We start from the raw sequence: 17767 nt of genomic DNA, 5'->3' as shown, positions 1-17767 counted from the left end.
ACCGCAGTGACACCCCTTGGAGCTAAGCAAGGGGGCTGGTGGGGAGGGAGGCAGAGCCCAGGGCCAGGGCTAGGAAAAGAGGGGAATGGGGAAGAGAGGAGCCACTGAATGAGACATAAAGATGAGCGAGGGAGATGGAAGAAAGCGAGAACACTGAATGATAGTGGTGGAAAGGGATCAACGGAGGGAGACAGAGAGTGACTGAAAGACAGAGATACATAGAGATACAGAAAAAGCACGGAGCCAGAGAGCTGGACCCCAGTAAAGAGTCAGTGTGGGAGCACAGAAGAAATTGCCGGTAGTGGTGACTGGGGAGATCCCCAAGGACTGGGGTCAGACCAGGACAGGAGAGGGAACTTCAGTCTGGGGAAATGGGGACAGACAGGAAGGGCTCAAGCGGGGAAAGACAGAAAAGGAAGAAAGAAGAGCCACAGTCCCATTCCACTCTATTCCCCCCCACCCAGGGGGACACCTCAGGTAGCACCCTGCTCCAGCCCCTCCTCCTCACCAAGATCCAGACACCTGACAGCCTGTCCATCCAGTGGGAAGCCAGGGAAGGGGAGAGAGGGAAAGGGAGAGAGGTAGAGATGAAAGATGAAAAGGGGGAAGAGGGAAAGAGAGGAAAGAGAAAAGGGAAAGGGAGAAAGATGAAAGACAGAAGGGGGAAAGAGAAAGAGGAGAGAGAGGAGGAGGAAAGAGAAAAGGGAACAAGGGGCAAAGGAAAGGGGGAAGAGAGAGATGAAGGATGGAAAGGGGGAAGAGGGAGGAAAAGAGGAGAAGGAAAGAGGAAAAGGAATGAGATGGGGGAGAGGAGGAAAAGAAGAGATGATGGAAGAGATATGTGGGAAAGGGTGCAATGGGACAGATAGGAAGAGGGGGAGGAAGGAGAGAGGAAAGAAGAGGGAAAGGAAAGAGAAGGAAGGAGAAGGGGGGGACAGACAACGAAAGGAGGAAGATACCGGGTAGGAGAGAGATGGGATGGGAAAACAAGGTTTAGGAAGAGGGGAAAAGAGGGAATGAAAGAGGAAGGGAAAGAGGAGAGGAGCGAGGTGAGACAGAAAGGCTTAAAGACGGCAAAGAAGAGAGCTGGAAAAGGGAATACAGCAGATGGGTCCCCGGTGTCTGTCTCGGAGCAAACCCCTCGGAGGGGACCGCAGAGCCCCCCTCCCTTTGGCTCGCCGACCCCAGCTGCTCCGGGGCGGGCGGTAGGTCCGCTTACCTGGGCTGGCTCGGGGGTCTCTGCCTCTCTCCCAGCAGGAGAGCGAGCTGGGCAGGCAGGGGAGACCCACACCCACACACAGCCCCGCACCTCCCCCCCCACCCCACGGCCACCCGCGACTGAAGCGCAGAGCCCCAGACTGAGGCGTCGATCGGGGAGGACGCCGGAGCCCGATCGGGAGGGAGCGGGAGCCGCTGCTTTGCTGCAGGTCTGAGCGGCCCCGGCGAGAACAAGAGCGAGACGGAGCAGCGGGGCGGGGGGAGCGGGAAGGGGGGGCGGGGGAGGAGGAGGCTCCGCCTGCAGAGGGAGGAGGGGGGAGGAGGGGGAGAGGGAGGAAGAGGAGCAGGAGGGAGAGGAGAGAGGGAGAGGGAGGAAGAGGAGCAGGAGGGAGAGGGAGGAAGAGGAGAGGAGGAGGGAGGAAGAGGGGCAGGAGAGAGGAGGAGGAGAGAGGGAGAGGAAGAGGAGACGAAACTGAAGGAGGAAGAGGAGCAGGAGAGAGGAAGGCGGGGGAGAGGAAGGAGGAAGAGGAGCAGGAGAGAGGAAGGCGGGGGAGAGGAAGGAGGAAGAGGACCAGGAAAGAGGAGGAAAGAGGAAAAAGAGAGGTGGGGTGAAGAGGAGCTGAGCTGGTTTCCCTTTTACTCCTCAGCAGGCTTTCACCTGGAGGGGCGGGGGCAGTGTAGACTCCCCCACCCCAGCCCCCGGGAGCCTGCCCGCCCCCCGCCCTTCACTTGTGTGGAAAAGCGCCCGCCAGGCGCATACAGATGCCGTACCCCTGCACCCCAGCCCCCCAGCTTGGGGCTCGAACCCGGCCAGGCTGAGTCCTGTCTGGCCCCCTCCACGCAGCCGGATTAGGGGTCGAGGGTGACCCTCAGCCGTACTCGGGGTATCACTTCGGGGGCAGCTCGGGGAGCGCGGACCTCGGAGTGACCAGGTCGAGGGCGACCGGGGAGGGAGGACGGCCCTGAGACACAGCAGTCTTTAGGTCCGGCATCCAGGGAGAGGGCCGAAGGGGTCAGAATGGGACCGGGAAGGACGTGATTTCCTGGGGCGGCGATCGGGAGAAAAGCAGCCTGCGTTTCGGGACGGTCACCCTCAGTAGTCGGCACGCAGGGCGACTGCCCCCTGGTGGTAAACGCGGGGAGTCTTAGCATCTCGGAGCGGGATGGTGAAGACACCGCCACCAAGTGCCCAGCTTGCGGTGGGGAGAAGGGGGTTTTCTCTCCACAACACTCCCCACTCCTCCGGCCGTACCTCAGCGGCACCGGAAGGTCAGTGTCTCCCTCCCATTCCCCTTAGACCCATCTCTGGTCCTCCAGGTGGGAGTGCACATTTTATGGCACCTGGAAGAGTAGAGGCTGCTAGGTAGTGACCCTGCCGGCTAAGCTAGATGTGGTGCTTTGGGACCTCCCGGCTGGGAAAGGTCTTCGGAGGCAGGAGGCAGGAAGCAGGACACCCCCCCTCTTCTATTCCTAAGCAACCAAGTCCCAAGGAGACCCAACCGCACAAATAATAGGTAAAACTAAGTCAGATTTTTATTTTTCCATAGACCACATCATTTAATAATAAAAAAAAATAAAAATAAAAATAGAACAGAAGGAAAAGGCGGATATAAAGTGGAACTTGTGGGCCAGGTGGAGGCAAAGGACAAGAGGGAAAGACTTGAGGAAGTGCAGGGGCCTGGGGACTCGGGAGGAGAGATGCTGATTCAGCTCATAGGTGCCCCAGTCCTGACCCCAGCTATTCCTGAGGGGAGAAGGTGAGATCCCCGTGGTGGGGGGGGGGGGGGGGGAGTGAAAGGGGAACAAGTTATAGGGAAAATGAAAGATGGGAGATGTGGAGGATGCTGAGTCCCCTGGCTGCTTCCCATCTTTAAGATTAACCTTTACGCCCTCCCCCCTCCCCCCAGAATGGGTCTTAGCCCTACACAGATCCAGAAATGGGGTTTGGGGAAAAGGCTGAAGGGCACATGGGGCAGCACACAGCCACTTCTCCCGTGTTCTGGGAACAAAAAGAGGGACACGCTTCGGCACAGGTAATTCTGTGCAACACCCTCAGGGGTCAAGGTGGTGGCAGAGTGCCCATCCCTTTGTGGCTCTTACCCCCCACCAGCAGGGTGGCTGATGCCCGAGGCTTTCCTTAGGGTGGGGGGTTCCAGCTAGCGGCGCCCACCCCTGTCGCGCACTGGGGTGCTGCGGCTGCGGCTTCGACTGTGCCGCTTGGTGTCCCGACGATCCCTCTCGCGGCCCCTTTCCCGATCCCGATCCCCCCGGTCCCTCTCCCGTTCCCGCTCTCTTTCCCTCTCTCGGCTGTGCTCTCGACGTTTCTCTCTCTCTAGCTGCCGGCTCCGCTCTCGCTCAGCCTCCTTCTCTCGTTCTTTCTGTTCTTCTTCTTCCTGCTCTTTTCGCCGTTTCTCACGCTCCTTGGCCCGCTCGGCCCGCTCAGCCTCCTTTTGAACAATCTGGGGGCCAAGCAGGGGAATCAGGGTGTCTGCTGCCTGTGCTGCTCCTTAACAGTGGCTTTACCCCGTTCCTGTAACCCTTGCCAACTCTGTGACCGTCACCTCCCTCATTCAGGACCTTTGGGTTGTCTCCAGTCTTTTTACCAGAGAAAGCTCACCTGGCAGTCAGTCAGAGGAAGCCAGTAGATGCAGGGAGCTGCCTTGGTCTTACGGAACAAGTCATCCAGCAGCTTGGCAGGTGGTTCCTCCTGGGCCTTTTCTGCGAAGACAGTGAATGGTTAGGTTCTGAGTGTGCCTGGCCCCAACATTTCTCCCACCCAACTGGTGGGCATACCTGCCTCAGTCCAGTAGCTAGGGATAGGGAAAGCTACCCGCAGCCCAATCAATACCTTTCTTTTCACTCTTCTTCTCTTTGGACTTGGCTCGTTCCTTGCGGCGGCGGTCACGGGAGCGAGATCGGGAACGGGGCCCTTCACGAACCTTGTCCCGGTCCCACTCCCGTTCTGAGCGAGTACGTTCCCGTCGCTCCATCTCTCGCTCTCGCTCTGCCCACTGCTCCCGCACTGCCCGCTCCTGCTCCCTCTGCTCTGCCCTTGGGTGATGAGGTGGCTGGGCTGGGGGCGGGGGCGGAGGGTGCAGGGGCCGTGGGCCTCCCTGCTCCTCAGCTTTAGGCTCAGAGGGTCGGTCTGGCAAGAGGCCTCGGTGAAAATCCAGCTGAGGGTACAGAAGGGCAAATAGTAGAGAGGTAATGAAAACACTCTTGATGAATTGGTTCAGGTAAATCTCAGTGGCACAAGCAATGTTACAAGTTCAATTATGGAAAGGGCAGTGGTCACTGGAAAGAAAGCTTTCCCTGTGGAGACTCTGACCAAGGTGTCAAGGAAACTCCTTAATGAAAGGACTCTGATGCCCTGGATCTTTAGAAAGGCTGCCCTATCTTAGTCCAGACAGGGGAAGATAAGCTGCCCACCTCTTCCATCTCTTACTTTCTAGGTCTCATACCTCATCCTGCTCTGCATAGTCAGCACACAGGAATTTGGGATTGGACTGGGGCCACTTGACTCCATGCAGAGCTGTTCGGGTGGCAACAGCTTCCTCTACTGTTGAATACTGATGAAAGAAGAGCAGAAAAAAGATCACTTTTATAGCCTTCAATTTAGTCACCATCCTACAATACCCCAAGATCAGCTCCCAGAGGACTTCAACCACCCCACCCATCAAACAATCCTTCCTCCTCACCGTGACGTAGCAATGGGACTTGATTTTATCTATCCAGAAGGCTTCTTCCACCAGGGTCCCCGTACGACCCAGCAACTCCTTCAACTGGCCTAAGGTAAAAGGACGAACCTGCCAAAGAAAACGAAATGTCAGAAGCCACAAAGGAAAGAAGGATCGAAAGGTACTCGTTTCTAAGGTTTCTTAATACCCCGTAGCCCAGGCAGAGAGCTTGGGAATGCGTGTTCTTTAGCTGGAGGTGGGGAAACTACTTACCAAATTGGAGATATGAACAATGTTATTGATCTTGCCCCGAGGTGGCGAGGGCACCTGGGCTGTACGAACAGGATCATCGATTGTGATAGACACACCAGACTTCTGCTGGCTGATTGAACGCCGGGTCAGAGTGTCTCCCAGCGTCACTGCAAAAAAACCCAAAAACCAGGAATGGTTGTCAGTAGGGCGTAACTGTAGGATTACTGCCTTCTCCAGAACAACCCTTCCGATCTTTCACTGCCTTATTACTCACCTTTTTTTACTTCATGCTCCACAGGTGGAGGCAAGGCAACTTCTACAGAAACCTGAGGTGCTTCAGGGGGCTCAACTTCAGGCTCTTTTTCTTCCTCCTCTTCTTCACGTTGCCCATTTTCCTGGCCTTCTGCTGGCACCACCTATGAAAGGAAGAAGGTAAGGGAACATCGGAAGCTCTGAAGCATTCCCTAACAATTACTTCATAGCCATGACTCTGACTCTTTCTGGTGAAGCAGGGAAGAACAGTAGATCTCAGAAGCTCTTTCTAAAATGCTAGAAATAATGTTAAGTGAGGCATGTCATCTGTAACATTGTCAATATTGGGTACAAATACCCGAGTCCCTGATTTGTAGTGAGAGACACTGAATCAGTGGAAAAGGAGAGCCAGTACAAGCTCTGACTCCTACCTCAACAGCCACCCTGTTCCCAGCCTCTCCATAACCTGGCTCCTTAGCACACTGAGCCTTTTACCTGAGTGACGGTCCGGCATATCTTCAGCCCCTTGTCGTGGGTTCCATCCTCACCATTACGCTCTGTCTCATCTTCAGAGATCCTTGAGTCATCAGCATGTAGATCCACAATGGCCTCCTGCCCCGCCAGGGGTTTGATGTCGGGGATAAGGCTCTGGGACACAGATACCCCCCCACCCCGTTACACTGGGCCCACGTCTACTCCCACCTCCCCACATCCCACCCCTCGGGCTTTTCCCACCTCACCTTAAGAGACTCAGTGGTGATGCTGATGGAGGGCTTCTTCTGTGTGGTAGCTGTGCTAGCCCCCCAACGCCTCTTCCGTCCTGGCTGGCCTCCTTCTGTGTCACTGTTTCCAGCTGGTACCCCTTTGGTAGCTGCTACTCCCAAGAAACAAGGCTCAATTGTGAGATGGCCAGGGGCTCTATATTGGTTCCCTCTGTTATCCCACTGACCAACCATTAACTTGGGTTATCTATCCACCAATCCAGATTATTAACATATTTTAAACTAAGGCAAGTAACCTTAGGGATTGGAGAAAACTTGTCTTAAGAGTGAACAAGAAGAGAAGAACTACTTCCTGATTGAAAGGAACTACCTACCTGTCCTTAAAGGCAGCAAATCACAATTTGCTTGGTGGGGGCTGTGTGAAAAGGAAAACCCCTAAGCAGTTTAGCTTTTCAAATGGAGACAGAAATGACATTTAAAATTGTGGGGAAGTACAGGGACAAGAGATGTATGGTTGTAGTGGGGCCCAGAATTTTTTAAACACTCTAGCAGGATGGAAGAAAATCCTCTGTGAGACAAGGGGGCCTTCACTCTTATTCTCTGGCTCTAGGAACTTAGATGGTTGAAGGAATGTCATCTCTCTCTCTACTGCACAGACCAAGAAGGGAGGGACAGTCAATGGAGAGCAGGGTTTGAAACACCTCACTGTATTTCCACTGGGAAAGAAGTAAACCTTTCTATTACTTGGAAACTGGCCTAAGTGTAAGGAGCTCGGTGGAACCAGGAAAATGACAAAAAATCTATACTCTTGGGGGAGAAAGATGCAGAGCAACAGAGAAGTACATCTATTCCATCAAAAACTCTGGTTGCTATAGGATCCCTAAATATCAGTGATTTAAGTCTGGACTTACAGACAACGGAGATCTTCCTCTTGAAGGATTTGGGCATCGAGCTCTGTATAGAGAAGAGAAGGGGAGAAAAAGAGAAAGAGACACACCCCACAGAGAGGGGGGGAAGAGGTTAGATGAGGGTAGTTTCAGCACAGGCTCCAGAGACACAGAGTAAGAGAGACAGAGACAGACAGAGAGACCAAAACAGAAGCGGCAAACGGCAAAAACGGAAGCGGAACCGATGCAAGTTAGAGAAAAAAACAAAACCAAACGTCACATCGGGGAAAGGTCCGTCCAGTCCACACCATGCCTGCATATTAGCTTTACCAGAAATAAGTTGAAAAGAAGACTTTTAGGGCGTAGTAGCCTCCCCGCTCTTCAAAGATGTTGCCATGCCCCCTTCATAGTCCTTCTGGGTTGAGACATACCTGGCCCAGCTGAGGCCACTGCCTCTTTTGCCCAGAGTTGGCTGATGCAGTCCTCCTTGCTCCCTATTAGCTCAGGTTAAAAATGAAGGAACAAAGAAAGCCAACTCTGGGCTGGGAAAGGCCTCAAGGATCTTCATTTCCCCCCCTTCAAATGACCAACCAGTCTACCAATGAAAATGACTTTGATCCCTCAAGTACAAGCTATTTTGCTTATCCTGTGCCCTATTTGCAGGATGCTTTTGTACCCTGGAGGGCTAGACTCTGAAGATTTCTTTGACCTACAGTCCTGTTATCTTTTGGAGGAAGGCAGACCAAGACCAACTTGACTGAAGGAAAATGAGCAAAATGCCTTTTGAAGTGACAAATAAAAACTGTAGAAAGGTCTTGAAAGGGACAGCCTTTTTCACCAGTTGCATTCTTAGACCTCCCTAGGCATCTTACTTGGCTCCATGAGGGACTTACCATTCCTTTTCCAACCAGGACTCATGCCTTATGGGCTTTAACTGAGGACTAGAAGGTGGCTTTGAGACAACTCCCTTCCTCTTCCCAAAGGAAAGGGACTATGAACAGAGCAGAAGGGAAAGGCTAAGAATGGGGGACAGAGTGCAGAACCTTTATATTTGTGTCCTTATTTCTGGAAAAACTAAGGCCACCCTTCTAAAGGGTAGAGCAGGACTCTTGACAAAATCTCTTCTTTCCACCTCCCTCCCCAACCCTGCTTCTGTCATCTAACCAAGTCTCCTTGGTCTCCGTTAAGGGCCAGCCTGACCCCAGCCGGGCCGCTCTCGACGGGAAAGTTAGTGAGAAAAAAAAAAAGTCTTAATTAAAACAGGAAAAACATGAACCAAATAAATAAAATCAATAAAGAAATCAGAAAATTAAAGAAAAAAGGGGAAAAATAAAATAAAGATTTTTGGGGGGAAAAGAAAAAAAAGAAGAAAATAAATAAATTAGGAATATGACAAATGTTCCAGGTACCATCTCACACCTGGGATCTTCAGTTCAGCCAATCGCACCTCACTGTGTACTGTATCTAGTCAACCGCCGGTCCAATCAGAATGAGCCCTCCCTGCTAGGCGCTGTGCAATTGGTGGGGGGTTGGGTTGGCAAAAAAGGTGAGTGCACGGCTTGGTGGTCGGCGGCAGAGCCACAGTCCTCCCGGGGGGCGAAGGGGGGGGCAAGGGGAAAAATTGGGGGGGGCAGTGCCCAGTCTCCAAGGTGTCAGACAGTTCAATGGTGTTGCCCGGGCTCAGCGAGGGGCAGAGGGGGAAAATGAGGGGAGAGACAGCAGTCCCAGCCCTGTATGGGCACCATCTTGTAGTCCCTGATGAGGAGGTGGCCACTGAATGGCAGGAGTGGCTCATGCCCTGGATTATGAGAGGCAGACATGGCCCCCATGTCCATCAGTGGCAAACTGCAGCAATAACACTCAACATTTGCAATCCAGGTGATGGATGACTCCAGGGTCCCTTTTTCCTCTGCCTGCAACTAGGTGGGGAGGCCTTTGATCAGCTGTGGCCATGGCGCCTCGGATGAAGGTGCCCCTGGAACATTCCAGGTGAAGAATGACAACTGTAAGGCCAGGCTGCTTTTCTTCTTACAGTGTGTGGCTTCACCTCAGAGAGCTCCAGCTGGGACAGGGCTCCAGTCAGGTGGATGGATGGGTCTAGGCCCCTGCCTCCAAGGATGGAGAAGTGGTAAGAGCTGCCAGCATACTACCCTCCACCATGTGTAGCCAGGGACCAGAGGAAAGTCCATCTGATGAGTGAGCAGTGATGTAGCAGACTGGGATTGTCACCAGCATTAAGTCCCTGGGGCTCACACCTTTGACCTTCTGCAGGATCCTCAGTTGTTGAAGCTTATTCTGAGGGCCCCACTTTAGTATCTTATAGCCTGCTGCCATGCCCACACATGGCTCTTTAGGGAGGTTTTGTTGCCCTAGAAAGGGAATCCAACAGTCTGTAGAGAACAAGGAAGCCCCCAGCAGAGGCATATGGATAGGGGCCCCAGCACTGACAAAAGTTCTTCTTGAGGCATCCCAAGTAGGGAAATGGCACAAGTCCGCCCCTTTCCAGATGCACTTTGCTTTCTGAATACAAGTCTCTCCCGAACAGTACTCTTCTGGCCCCCTGCTGTAGACAGGTCAGGGAGGCAGGTGTGGGGGCCCCCCCCAGGAGCCCACATACAACAACCCCCCTTCTGGCCGAGGCACCAGGATAGCAGACTCGGCTCTTACTGGGCAGCTCAGTAGCAGCGGGTGGGTCCAGAGGAGGAGGCAGCAGCAGCAATTGGCCAGTTGGGCAGGGTTATATTTTACGGGCGGATTACCGTACATGAGGTACTTGGACAAAGTTTTACGGGGAAGAAGGACCTTGTAATAAATAATATTCTGCACATCAAATCACTTTCACCGGCCCCCACCCCCGCAACACACACCAGAGAAAGGCTACACACACAACAGTCCCACCCACCCTGTGCCCCCAGCTCCCAAACCCAGCTAAGACTTTCTCTATCACTACGATAGCCAAGGAGATTTTGCTGGCTTGGACTGAGGCAGCCCTTGAATCGGATGCATGGCATGAGTGAATGTAAAAAAAAAAACCAGAAAGGATCACCAAAGATAAAAATAGAAAAAGAATCTCCATGGAGTTAAATACATCTCAGCAATGGGACCACTGGGGGGCAGATAGGAAACTCAAAATTTCCTCAGCCTGGCTAGTGTGTGGTGAAAAATCCTGTAAGCCCACTAGGGGGCAATGCTTTCTAACAGGATAAAAAGGAGGGAAAGCAAGAAGGTGACTATTCTAAGAGACTGAAGATGATAGCAACAAAAACAGCTGAGTTTGGAAAAATAATTTAAAGAAGGAAGAAAATATAACAAGGACTCTTGTCCCTGGTGTGAGCCTACTAGGACATAACTAGGCAGCTGAGACTTAGAGCTGATGTCCTAGAAATCAGTAAGGGAGAAAGAAAGAAAAAAGAAAGGGAGAAAAAAGTCCCCCTTAATTTAGTCTCCAATTAACAATAAAAAACTGAAGAGGCCCAGGAGCTAACCTTCCTCGACAAGAAAGAAATGTAAAGCCCTGTTCCCAATACAAGGGGTATCCCTTGCTAAACCAGCAAATTCTTCCTTTGGCCCTACACTGATCAGTGTCCCTGTCTACCTCTGGGACCCACAGGCCCCAGATCTCTGCCTCATCCCTTCATTCTGAACTTCTCCCACTGTTCAAAGGGGGTCACCAGAGTGGCCTACCCTTTCCCCTAGGGTTATCCCCCACCCTCACCAACAGGTGGCCTTGAAATTTACCTCTTTCTTCTCCTCATCCTCTGCATTGCCCTCAGGGCGCTCTTCACTGCTCGCTGCATCTGCAATGGGCATGGGGGGCTCAGGCACCTCATTCTCAGGCCTGTTTTCAGCTGTCTCCATGGTCACTTCCTCCTTCTCCTCGCTGACAATATGGGGGGGGGAGGGGAAGGGAGGGTAGGAAAGGAAGGGCAGGAAAGAACCAAGGGGAACAGAGAGCAAGATGTTAGCTCGTGAGTCAGGAAACCCCCATGCTTTGTCACTGGGGATGGGGGGAGCATTGCCTATCACAGGGGTATTTCACCCCTACTGACTGCCCCAGTTCTTTGGGCTTGAGGCCTAACCCAAGTCGAAGGGAAAAGGTAAGATTTTCTTTTACCTAAGGATGAAAGGGGAATTAGCACTTCCAAGTTGGGACAAGGCTGTGATGGGGGTGGGGTGTTGAGGCCATACTGTCTCTAGGATAGTCCAACATCATTGACCAGGGCTCACTAAAGGTCTTTACTCCTAATTCCTTTCTTTAACTATTCCCTCAGAGGTGATTCTACCAGAATTGGTGTCTCTCTCCCCCCACCCCCCTGACTGGCCAGGTCAGTTAATAAACACTTATTAAGCACCTCCTATGTGTAAGGCACAGCGTAGGGGCCTTTTTTTCAAAAAGATGATAAAGTCCGGTCATGGCTGTTGCCACTGATCCTAGTGGAAAGCCTGTCCAAAAGCTTAAGTAACTATAGTCCATTCACTCATCTGATCTGGAGATGCCAGGAATGGAGAAAAATGGCAGAGGAATACCTCACCAGTAAGGGCTTATACTTCATAAGCCACAGCCCTGGCCCATCCCCTCCCCACCCTCCCATCCCCCCAGCTGTAGAACTTAAGGTGGAGTCATCCCATTTACCAACAAGGAGCAGAGGCCACTCTGATATTCAGCTGACCCTGCTTTTCCCAGGATCCCATTCTTACTTTCACAGAATTAAAGAGCTAACCACCCAGTCAGAACACACCTACCACTTCCCCCAGATACCCTCAATGCTTTGAATGGCCCTCCCTTTCATCAGAAGTATGGAATCCACTCTCCCATTCTGGATCACACAAAGTGCCCCCCCATCCCCACGCAAATAACTCCAGAGATCCAACTTAGAATAAACTGCCTCTCAATGTCCTTTAGTCCCCACCCCTAACTTCACCTCCCCTCCCCCACATGCTTAAAAAAAATCAAATCAATATGACTAGGGGCCTAATTCTCTGGAGAAGAAACCAAGCCTCCTGGGCGTGATAATAACCACCAGGAAATCCAACAGCCCAGATAGCCTGACACTCAGAGGTCAGAGAGCCTCCAGAAAGCAGACTGAGAAGGCTGTGGGGGGGAGGGGGGAGAAGGGAGGGGAAAATTCGTACTGTGCCCCCAGCTAGCAGGCCCCGACAGAAACACAGGACTCAGCTGCCTAAACCTAAAGCACAGGCAAGCCTGAAAAATGCCTATTCCCCACACAGATGTAGGGGGCCTGATTGGTATTAGGCTGGAAAGACAAAGAGGAGAGAAGCAGGATGTCTAAAAACAATTAAAAAAACAAAGGAGAAATGAAGGCCACAGGGAACACGAGAGAAGAAATGAGGAGAGGAGGCACAGATGGGAAAGGGAGGAGAGACATGGAAATGTGAACATCTCACCCTTCTTTGCTTTCTGATAACATGCTTTTTTTTTCTCCCCCTGGAAGTGCTGTTTATCCCCTTCTGGAATGGAAGAAATAACAAAAACCAAACAAAAAAATCCTAAAAAAATCAAATTAAAAAATAAAAACAAAAATAAAAAAACCACCAAAAACCAAAATCACCTTCCTTGTCCCCAGCTCCCACCACCTCCTCCCGGCCCCAGATCCAGAGAGAGAAAATCAAGAGATGCAGCAACTGGGGATCCAAAAAAAAAAAAAAAAAAGGTAAATGGAAGGGGAGGTGGTGGTGGTGAGGGGAGATTGAAATAATATATCTGGCGTTTAAGAGATAAGCGTTAAGTCCTCACGGCAAACCCCGGGTTGGCTGGGCCAGGCTCTCTGGAGGAGGAGGAGGAGGAAGGCCAGGCTGCTAGTAGTGGCTGGCTCTATTGTATTGGAGGAGCGGCAGCGATCAGCCGGAGACATGCAGGGGAGCCATCTTGCCACTTACCCAGCAGCCTGTGTGTGCAGAGAGGGGAGGGCCCTGCTGCAGTAGGGGAGGGGAAAGCAGAGGAGGGAGGGAGGGAGGGAGGGGGCGGGCGAGCCAGGCTCTCCTCCTCTGGCTGAGCAGGCCACAGGGAGCCGCTCAGGGCCCGGCCTTTCCCCCTTCTGTGCTCACTCAGGTTACAACGGATACCGGGGGCTGACCCCGGGGGGAGGCCGCTCTCTTCTGGTCCTCCCGGGAGACCGGCCGAGGGCGGGGGAAGACGCTCAAAGTTACAGCTGCTTACTTTACTTGGAAGCTTCCAGAGGACGGGGCAGAGAGATGGGTGAAGGAGAACAAGGTAACAAAGCCAGGGATGAAGCAGATACAGACAGACAGGGGACAGGCAAGAGTCTGGTACCCCTCCCCCAGGCGTGGAACGTGAAACCAGATCAGCCCGGTCGGGGAATCCTGGGGTGGGGGGTGTTAATTGACAGTGCTACTGGGTCACCATGGTAACGGGTCGGCTTTGCAGCTGTAAGGACCATGTGTTACTCCCCACTACCCCATTTCTCAGGGACAGCTGGTTACTGGAAAGTGAGAAGGGAAAGAAAAGAGATAGGGGTCTCTAAAGAGATGACAAACAACTTTGTTTGGTAGTGCTTTAATAATGTCATCTTTGCCTCAGGGTAGAACTGTAGGCAAAGAAGAGAAAGACAGAACCAGCCTGTAAGTGACTGAAAGCGTGAGAAACCCGGGCCCAAGGCCGCTCCTCTCAATTTCAGGAGAGAGCAATGTGACCTAGGGGTCAGACGCTGTAGATTCAAGTCGCGGTTCTACGACTCATTTGGGTGACCTTAGCCAAGTTCCTTTACTCATCAGGGCCCATTTTCTTCATTTGCAAAATGAGGGCATTAGGATAGATCATTTGAAAGGTCCCTTCCAGCTTAATAATCTATGATGTCTATGAGGGACCCAGGAATGAAATGAAGCAAGAAGATTTGGACTTAAAAGGATGAGGCAGAAGAAAGGCATATGCCAGGCAGGAAGCAGCCTGAAGTTCAGTGGAGAAAGTCAAGCAGAATCATTGCCACCATAACAATGGTTTAGTGTAACGCACAGATGTTTTTGACTCTGAGACAAAATGCAGCACAGTAGGCATTCAAATATTTGTTGCCTGAAGACTTCCTTCTCTAAGAGTGTAACCCAAAGTCCAGGATCAGTCCAGGATCTTTTAAAAAAGTTGAACTTTTAATCTCTAAAATGAAGTTTCCTCCCTGCTACTGAAGGGCATATTAGGCTACAACCCGGGAAGATACTGAAAGCCTCAAATCCTTCTTTTCTAGTTTCCTTTCCTTTAGTGGTCTTTGCTAATCAAAAGCCAATTTGCTTACTCTGTCACTTTTACGTTGGCTGGATGACTTCTCCTTAGCCAGCATTGTACATGAACATGTGGACATTTAATATAGATAGCTCTTATTTGAAATGATTCAAGTTATTTTTGCGATACCCTAAAGGTTGGATTGTTCTTTCTGAGGGTGATTGGTGGTTTCAAAGATGCCATTCTAGATATAACGTGGATGCTTAATAAATGCTTGTTGAATCAAATCACAGGTGTACAAGGGATTCCCCTAAAAATATTTTGTGCAGAATACCTATATAAATCATTACCTTCCAACACCTCTCCATTTCAGTTGGGCTGAGACTGCTTGCTATCCTGAAGTACTTTCCAACTGTTAATATCCCTCCCCAGAAAGAACTTCCTTTAAGGAACAATCTGGTGTTGAAGTGTGAGATTATCATGATGCCCTTCCTTGAACTCGAGACTGGAATTCTTACCATCCTTTCATCCCTCTCAAGACACAGCAGGTTCGTGTCTTTCATATGCCCAGATTATCCAATTAGAATCAATTCTGTGAATGTGTAAGAAATCAAAGACCTCATGAGGGGAAAACATAAGCAAAAGTTGAGTCCTTGAAAGTACCTGAAAAATGAGGTGATGGATTGTAAACTCTCATAACCTTAGCTCTAAGATTGTTTTAGGGAACTTTTGCTGTGCCACCCAGCTGTTCTTTGCCGTATCTTTTTTTTTGGGGGGGAGGGGGCAAAGCATTTGGGGTTAAGTGACTTGCCCAATGTCACACAGCTAGTAAGTGTGTCAAGTGTCTGAGGCCAAATTTGAACTCAGGTCCTCCTGACTCCAGGACTCACCGTGCCACCTAGCTGCCCCTGTTCTTTGCCATATCTTAAGACAAAAAGGCATATTTTATCCTTTGCATTCATGTATGAATATCCCTAATAAGCTTAAAAATGTGTGAAAACTCCCCTTTACGTGTTTCCACCCACTATTAGGCAGTACAGTATGATGGAGCCCCGATGAAAAGCACAGTGTAACCTGGAGATGAGAAATTCATGTTAGAGTTCAAATCCAAATGAAAGAAATGTAAATAGGAGTGAAGTTTAGACTAGCTAATGGAAAAATAAATTACTGCACATACACGTTTGAACTCAAACTCCAAAGTTATTCCAGATAATTCCCAGGGAGCTGAAAAGAACTGCTGTGAAAAGACAAGAGAAACCCTGGGGTATGGTAATGAGGATCCCGGATTAACTGTTGTGCTTTCAAACCCTAAAATTAATATTCCACACAAAGTTCAGATAAAGAGTAACAGCTTTTAGGACAATGAACAACTCAGTTCTATCTCTTGACAAAATTGTGGTAATGGGGGCCCAAGCTCCTTGGGGAGGGTAGATTACTCTGTGAGGTGTTTCCTTAAAGAATCATTCCCTTCTTCTCATACATGTGAAGAGACAAAGTGGATGTGCACAGTGGCAGGCAGCTACACTAAGAGTGTTACTGCTGCTGGGTCTGTAGATGAAGAAAGGTTGTACTTTAAAATTTTCAGACAAATCAACTGACAAGTTTAGAAGGTTAAAAAATAGCTACGCACTCAGGATTCAGATTGGAATGTTTCCCTGCATTCACATAGATACAGTACCATTACTTTCAGAGGAACATTTTTTTACTTCTATAGAAGCAGGCAGAAAGACTGGACTTTGGAAAAGGGCTCAGCTGGATTAGGATTTGAGACTCTTGCTCTTGTTGCATCAATGAGAATCCCCGCTCCCAATCAAAGGCCTGGCCTAACTGAATAAAATGTAGCCAAAAGACAAGATAACGAAAGCCAGCCCCTTTAAAGGAAGTGAGGGATTTTTGAAGGACAACTGGCTTTTCTAATGTTTTAAAGATGTAGCACAGCTTACCTCCATTTCTGATACACCTTAACTTGTTTAGATGGGGAAGGAAAATTGAAGTTGAGTCATGGAAGAATAAGGTTTTCATTTAGTATTGCTGATCCCTCCTTTGAAACTGGGTCAGGGTTCCAGGAGGCCACTGGTTGAATCAAAGGCCCAGGAACTCCCCAAAAGTGCTACACTTCTTTAAAGTAGATCCTCTAGAGATGTAGGCAAAAACCTGAGGTATTGGTTTACTGAATCCAATGCCAACATAATGTGGTTTAGGCTTTTAGTTTAAGTCTTTTTGTTAGAGCGCTGAATAGACCATCTGGTGAGCACAGGTAAGGAAGCAGGCATTTGGTGCGCTTCCCCCTCCACCTTGTGTTGCATCTGTACTCCCAACTACTACCCTAGTCATACAACCACATCACCATGGCTCATCTAGACAACAATAAACAAGCACACTCTTTGCCGAAGGGAAAGCAGGCTGTACCCTTTATCCTCCCTCAACCCATCAAATAGCCAGACTGATTTGGCTACTTCACTTGTAGAATAAAAAGTCAGTCACTTTTACTTGAGGGGAAAAAAAATTCAGAATTGACTCAAAGCTCTGCTTGGGGCTTGCTACTGTAAAGGAAAAAACCAAAGTGATAGTTGCCTGCCTCACCATTATACAGAGCACCTTTCTGGGACAAGATCTGGGATTCTAAATGTCATCTGCTTCTCAACAAACACAGGAAACAATCTTCTAGGCCCACTAACACCAGGCTTATAAATACCCACTTCAAAGATGCAGTTATACAAATAATAAGCTATACCCCTTTATGGGGTACCTCAGACTGATAAGCACAGGAGGGAACCCCATATCCTGACTGGAGATGTAAGCTGGGGCCAGCCATCCTTAACACCTTCCAGGATCCGGTGGGTTGTCACTTTATGTTCCTAGAAGAAAAAAACTCTTTTCCAGAGAATAATGCGCCCATTTCAAGAAGGAAAAACAAGCATCTCTCAAAGGAAGTGATGCCAACCCTGTTTTAAAAATAAAATGTAATGGCCACATGATGGCAGTAGATGCAACTTAATAGTATGGTAATGGCAGTGATGACATTAACACAGGGTCTTATCCAAAGGCAAGAACTATATGGAATATAAACCCATTAGAATCATTTGAAAATGAGGTAAAATCATACATCTGTCCTCAATCAAAGGCAAAAAAATTATTTTAGGGTCTTCAGAAATAAATTATTTGACTTACAGACCTAGGGAAAAATCTCATTAATGTTAATTTGAAATGACTTGGAAATAAGTTTGAAAAATTTTTGGATAAAGTGTTACATTGAAAAAAGTTATTCAGACACTGCAGTCTTCATAGCTGAGTAAATTATTCCCATGATGCTTCACCCTGATGGTATGACTTTTAAGTCAGGTGAATTTTGTTCAAAATGGCTGCTACATCTACAATGGGAATCAGACAGTAATTCTGAGTCTCCTTCCATATGCCAACTATTTTAATGAGACCCAGAAATGCAGTATAGGATCAAACAAGTGACTTTAAGGTCACTAAATCTCAGGCTGAAGGTTCATTGGCAGCCAGTCGGTCTAACTTGCACCCAAATAGGAGCCTTCTCTGTAACATCCATAACAAGGGCTC

The 17767-nt window shown here is 49.7% G+C and overlaps 1 protein-coding gene across 6 annotated transcripts in view; it reads right to left on the bottom strand.

The window, feature by feature from the left end:
• Nucleotides 1-2727: 2727 nt before the first annotated feature.
• The window catches only part of ACIN1 (apoptotic chromatin condensation inducer 1), a 36723-nt gene continuing 21683 nt past the window's right edge, over nt 2728-17767 (bottom strand). The window contains exons 1-13 of one of the 6 annotated variants that reach the window (XM_036735038.1): nt 12764-12924; nt 12415-12477; nt 10747-10888; nt 7033-7075; nt 6140-6273; nt 5895-6047; nt 5422-5563; nt 5169-5314; nt 4917-5024; nt 4680-4787; nt 4067-4391; nt 3836-3936; nt 2731-3677 (exon numbers count right to left, since the gene is read on the bottom strand). In XM_036735038.1, the coding sequence (XP_036590933.1) occupies nt 3375-3677; nt 3836-3936; nt 4067-4391; nt 4680-4787; nt 4917-5024; nt 5169-5314; nt 5422-5563; nt 5895-6047; nt 6140-6273; nt 7033-7075; nt 10747-10888; nt 12415-12437 (1728 nt within the window). In that variant the 5' untranslated portion in view covers nt 12438-12477; nt 12764-12924 and the 3' untranslated portion in view covers nt 2731-3374. Of the gene's footprint in view, nt 3678-3835; nt 3937-4066; nt 4392-4679; nt 4788-4916; nt 5025-5168; nt 5315-5421; nt 5564-5894; nt 6048-6139; nt 6274-7032; nt 7076-10746; nt 10889-12414; nt 12925-17767 lie in introns of those variants that run through there. The other 5 variants (XM_036735039.1, XM_036735037.1, XM_036735035.1 and 2 more) reach the window with 5 other exon arrangements.

Source organism: Trichosurus vulpecula, chromosome 8, assembly GCF_011100635.1.
Source record: "Trichosurus vulpecula isolate mTriVul1 chromosome 8, mTriVul1.pri, whole genome shotgun sequence".
In the NCBI taxonomy this organism is placed as follows: Eukaryota; Metazoa; Chordata; class Mammalia; order Diprotodontia; family Phalangeridae; genus Trichosurus; species Trichosurus vulpecula.
This window is presented reverse-complemented; position numbering and strand designations above follow the sequence as displayed.